Here is a 3,591-nt window from a genome sequence, read left to right as displayed (position 1 = left end):
GTCAGTGCATCATAGGTCGCATCCTATTTATTAATTATTAACCTTTTATGGCAAAGTTCATATCTTGCTTTTTAGTCAAAGTAAATAAAATTATCATTCAAATCTAAATAATAAAAATATGACTAATTCGTTCTAATTGGCTAATTGCATAAAGATTTTATACAAAAAAAAAAAAAAGTAAGAATCTCGTCTACAAAAATTAGTTCTCATCTGATATATTAGATAGTGTGTATATATATTCACTGGACTTAAGATGAGTACATACTTGAAATGGAAAGTAGGTCATAACAATGCAGAATCAACCCATAAGCGATAAGCACAAACAAACACAAGTTGAGTATTAGCCTATTAGGTTGCACAAGAGAGAACCAAGTGTAATAAGGGAGTGATCAACGGAGGATAATGATTTCACGCGGAGCCATTATCACCTAATAATATAACTACTATTATTTCCATACCAAGAAGAAGATTTCTCTCTCTCTCTCTCTCTCTCTCTCTCTCTCTATTCCCTCACCCTCTATCTACTGTTTCTTGCTTCCTATCTTTGCAGCTACCTTGGTAGGGTTCTGCAACAGTACTAGTACTACTTTGTCCGTTTTCACTCTTAATACAAAAAAAGGGACTCTAACATCAGCAACAACCGCAGAAAGATCGCACTATTATTTGTGTTGTGGGCCTTTCTGCTTCAATCATGCCATCAGGTGCCAAGAAGAGGAAAGCCGCTAAGAAAAAGAAGGAAAAAGAAACCACCAACAACCTTCAAGGTAACTTTTCTCTACTCTACTACTCACGCATCTTTATCTATGTATGTATATGCATTCATGCTTCATTTTCAATTTTCCCACTCTTTTTTTTTCTTTAATTTTAGTTTTATACTTTTATTTATTTATTTTTTGTGGTTAGTTTTGGTTAACTTGGGATTAACATTGAACTGAGATTACCTTGCACTAATTATGTAATTAGTAAATTAAATTTACCTTTGGATAACTTAATGATTGTTAGATTGATTGTGTTTGAGGGTTTGTTAATTCGGTTGGTTGGTTAATTGATTGTTGCATAGTATGGAAAATTTGAATGATTCAATGGCGAACTTTTAGGAATTGATGAGTCGAAGGTTCAAGATGATAAAGGAAGTGATGGTGGCTCGCCGGCGTATTGCGACCATGACCATCACCAGCCATTCAAAGAAGGGAATGAGGAGGCGGCAGAGGTGGTGGAGGCAAACCTGTCAGCTGCTCTACCATCCGCAGAAGTAGTTCCTACTCGTGATGTTAAGATTGATGAAACTGTAGGACGAAAGGACGAATTCGGTGTTGTGACAGAGACGGAGTTGAAGGCTGAGGAGGAACGCGAGATTGGCGATGGAAATGATGTGGAAGCTAAGTCAACAAAGGAATTAGATTATGAGAAAGGCGGTGGTAGTTCAAACGGTGAAGCCGCTAGTGAAAAGAATTTGAGGGATGAAAGAGATAGTTCAATAAAAGAGACAGTTAAATATGATGAGTTGGTTGAATCAATTGATTCTTCACATGCCAAAATGACATCTATGGCTGAAGATGCACCAGCTTGCATGGCTGATAATTCGGTTGTGGAATCTTCTAATTGTTCGGCTAAGGCAGCAGGTGCTTTATCTGAGGTGAAAAGCACTGGTAATGGAAATGCACTACAAGAAAAACTGGTAGTCTCTCAAGTAGGAGCAACTGAATTTGGTATGAAGAGAAAAGAGGATGATAGAACATCAACTTTCGAGGAACCTAAACCAAAGGAATTCAACAATGAAGTGTTTTTATCACCAGCTGTTTCTATTCCTTTACCCAAGTCCACAAATGAAACAGATGTCAGAGATTCTGAGACTCCAGAATGCTCTGAAAATCAGGTTTTTTGACATCTCTTTTTCCATTTATGAGTGTGTTAATCTTTCTAACTCATGCTTTGTAATTTTTTTTAGCTGAAAATTGTTATAAATTTTCTGCTTTCATATGTGATTTGACATGCAGCCTCTGGCAGCATCAGCTCCACGAATGGTCCAAAAGACATCCTGGTTGAATTGCTGTGGACTATTTGAAGTTCTGTCCGGCACAGAGAGATAAGTACAGGTTAGGAATTCTTTTATCTTGTCAAGTTACATTCAGTTGAAGTTTGAATTCCCTGCCAACTTAAAAAATAACTTGACAAATGATTGATTTTGAATATTGAATAAAGATCTACTTATGTTATAAATTTGATTTCACTGCTGAATTCATAAAACAATTCTGAGCATTGCTTTCAACATAGTTTAAGATTTTCTTTTGCCTTATTCTTTTTTTTTTCATTTAAAAAAAAAAAAAAACTTTACTTTCGGTGATTGCATTAAATTATGCATAGTTGGGGTCTCAATGATCTATTCTTTTTTCTTCATGTCCTTGCAACTGATATTGGTCATGAATGTGGTATGGACCTCCACACTTTTGTATATTGATAATATTGATAAAGTTGGATGAATTCTCTTGCAGAGTGTCTGAGAGACTCGGTCCTCTCCTAGTCTAATTCTGTATTTGAACCTTCTGAGATGCTTTCCTCAGCACTCTCTCACCCCCACCACCCATAATTCCACCTCTAACGGAATCTATTTCAGAAAATCATCCTCTCAGTACATGCCTCTATTTCATCCCTTGTTCACATGCCATTCTCTTCTTTTTTTATTTTTTAAAAGGATACTCTTTCTAAATAAACTCTGTCACAAGGTAAAATGCTCGTAGTGTCAGAGCAGTATCATTTATTATCTTTCACCACCCCCTTCCAAATATACCTTGTCCGCTAGGTGGAAAGCTGGAAACAAGCAATGAATCTCTGCTGCCAATTCCCATTACTTTCCAAAATCGGGGAGGTTCTGACACTTGATTTGTACTTTTTAATGTGCTGCTGAATTTGTGCTAACTGGCAAGGCAGCTTCAGGATGCACTTGTAGCTCATTCCTTAGATGGTGCTGCTTGTGTGTTAATTTTTTGTTTTCATTCCTTGTTTTTGGTTTTCATGAAGTTGAAGAGGTTGTTTCAGTCTGCTATACTTTAGCTTCAGTTATGTTCTTAGTAGAGGAGAAAGCATGGAAAGTATCCCATGTTTGTAACTTTAGAACCACTTCCATTCACTCAAATTTTTATGGCTATCTTATTGATTTTTATTGTTCATCTTTGTCAAGGATTTTAATTTAACACTTTACCCGATAAAGATAAAAATTTGCTATTTCTTTGATATTGGACTATAAATCTCGAGTTGCTTGACTGCAGCGTTAAAAATGACATATACCTCATGCTTTTTCTGGTATTTGGTTATTTGACGTTGTAGTTTGGACTTCTTAGGTTGTGTTTGTGAGTTTCACTTTTAGAGGGAAATAGAGGGGAGAGAAGGGGCTTAAAGGAGTAAATACTCAAATTGGTCATGAAGGAATTTTAGATCGGACACTTTGGTCCCAAATAAATTTTTAATTTGTCCGATTGGAGTAACTTTCGAGGACTTCTAGAGAATAAAAATTTGTTAGGAACCAAAGTGTTTGATCTAAAATTCCTTGGCAACAAATTTGGGTGTGTATTTTGGATTAAAAGGGTAAAATAG

At 36.0% G+C, this 3,591-nt stretch overlaps 1 protein-coding gene across 3 annotated transcripts in view; it reads left to right on the top strand.

The window, feature by feature from the left end:
* The window catches only part of LOC107630537, a 4,432-nt gene continuing 1,092 nt past the window's right edge, over nucleotides 252–3,591 (top strand). For 2 of the 3 annotated variants that reach the window (XM_016333708.2, XM_016333707.2), the window contains exons 1-3: nucleotides 252–764; nucleotides 1,098–1,876; nucleotides 1,998–2,096. In XM_016333708.2, the coding sequence (XP_016189194.1) occupies nucleotides 692–764; nucleotides 1,098–1,876; nucleotides 1,998–2,090 (945 nt within the window). In that variant the 5' untranslated portion in view covers nucleotides 252–691 and the 3' untranslated portion in view covers nucleotides 2,091–2,096. Of the gene's footprint in view, nucleotides 765–1,097; nucleotides 1,877–1,997; nucleotides 2,097–2,492; nucleotides 3,168–3,591 lie in introns of those variants that run through there. The other variant, XM_016333709.2, reaches the window with a different exon arrangement.

The sequence above is a fragment of the Arachis ipaensis genome, chromosome B03 (genome assembly GCF_000816755.2).
Source record: "Arachis ipaensis cultivar K30076 chromosome B03, Araip1.1, whole genome shotgun sequence".
In the NCBI taxonomy this organism is placed as follows: Eukaryota; Viridiplantae; Streptophyta; class Magnoliopsida; order Fabales; family Fabaceae; genus Arachis; species Arachis ipaensis.
The sequence above is the reverse complement of the archived record's forward strand: the minus strand, read 5'-3'. Positions and strand labels throughout refer to the sequence as shown.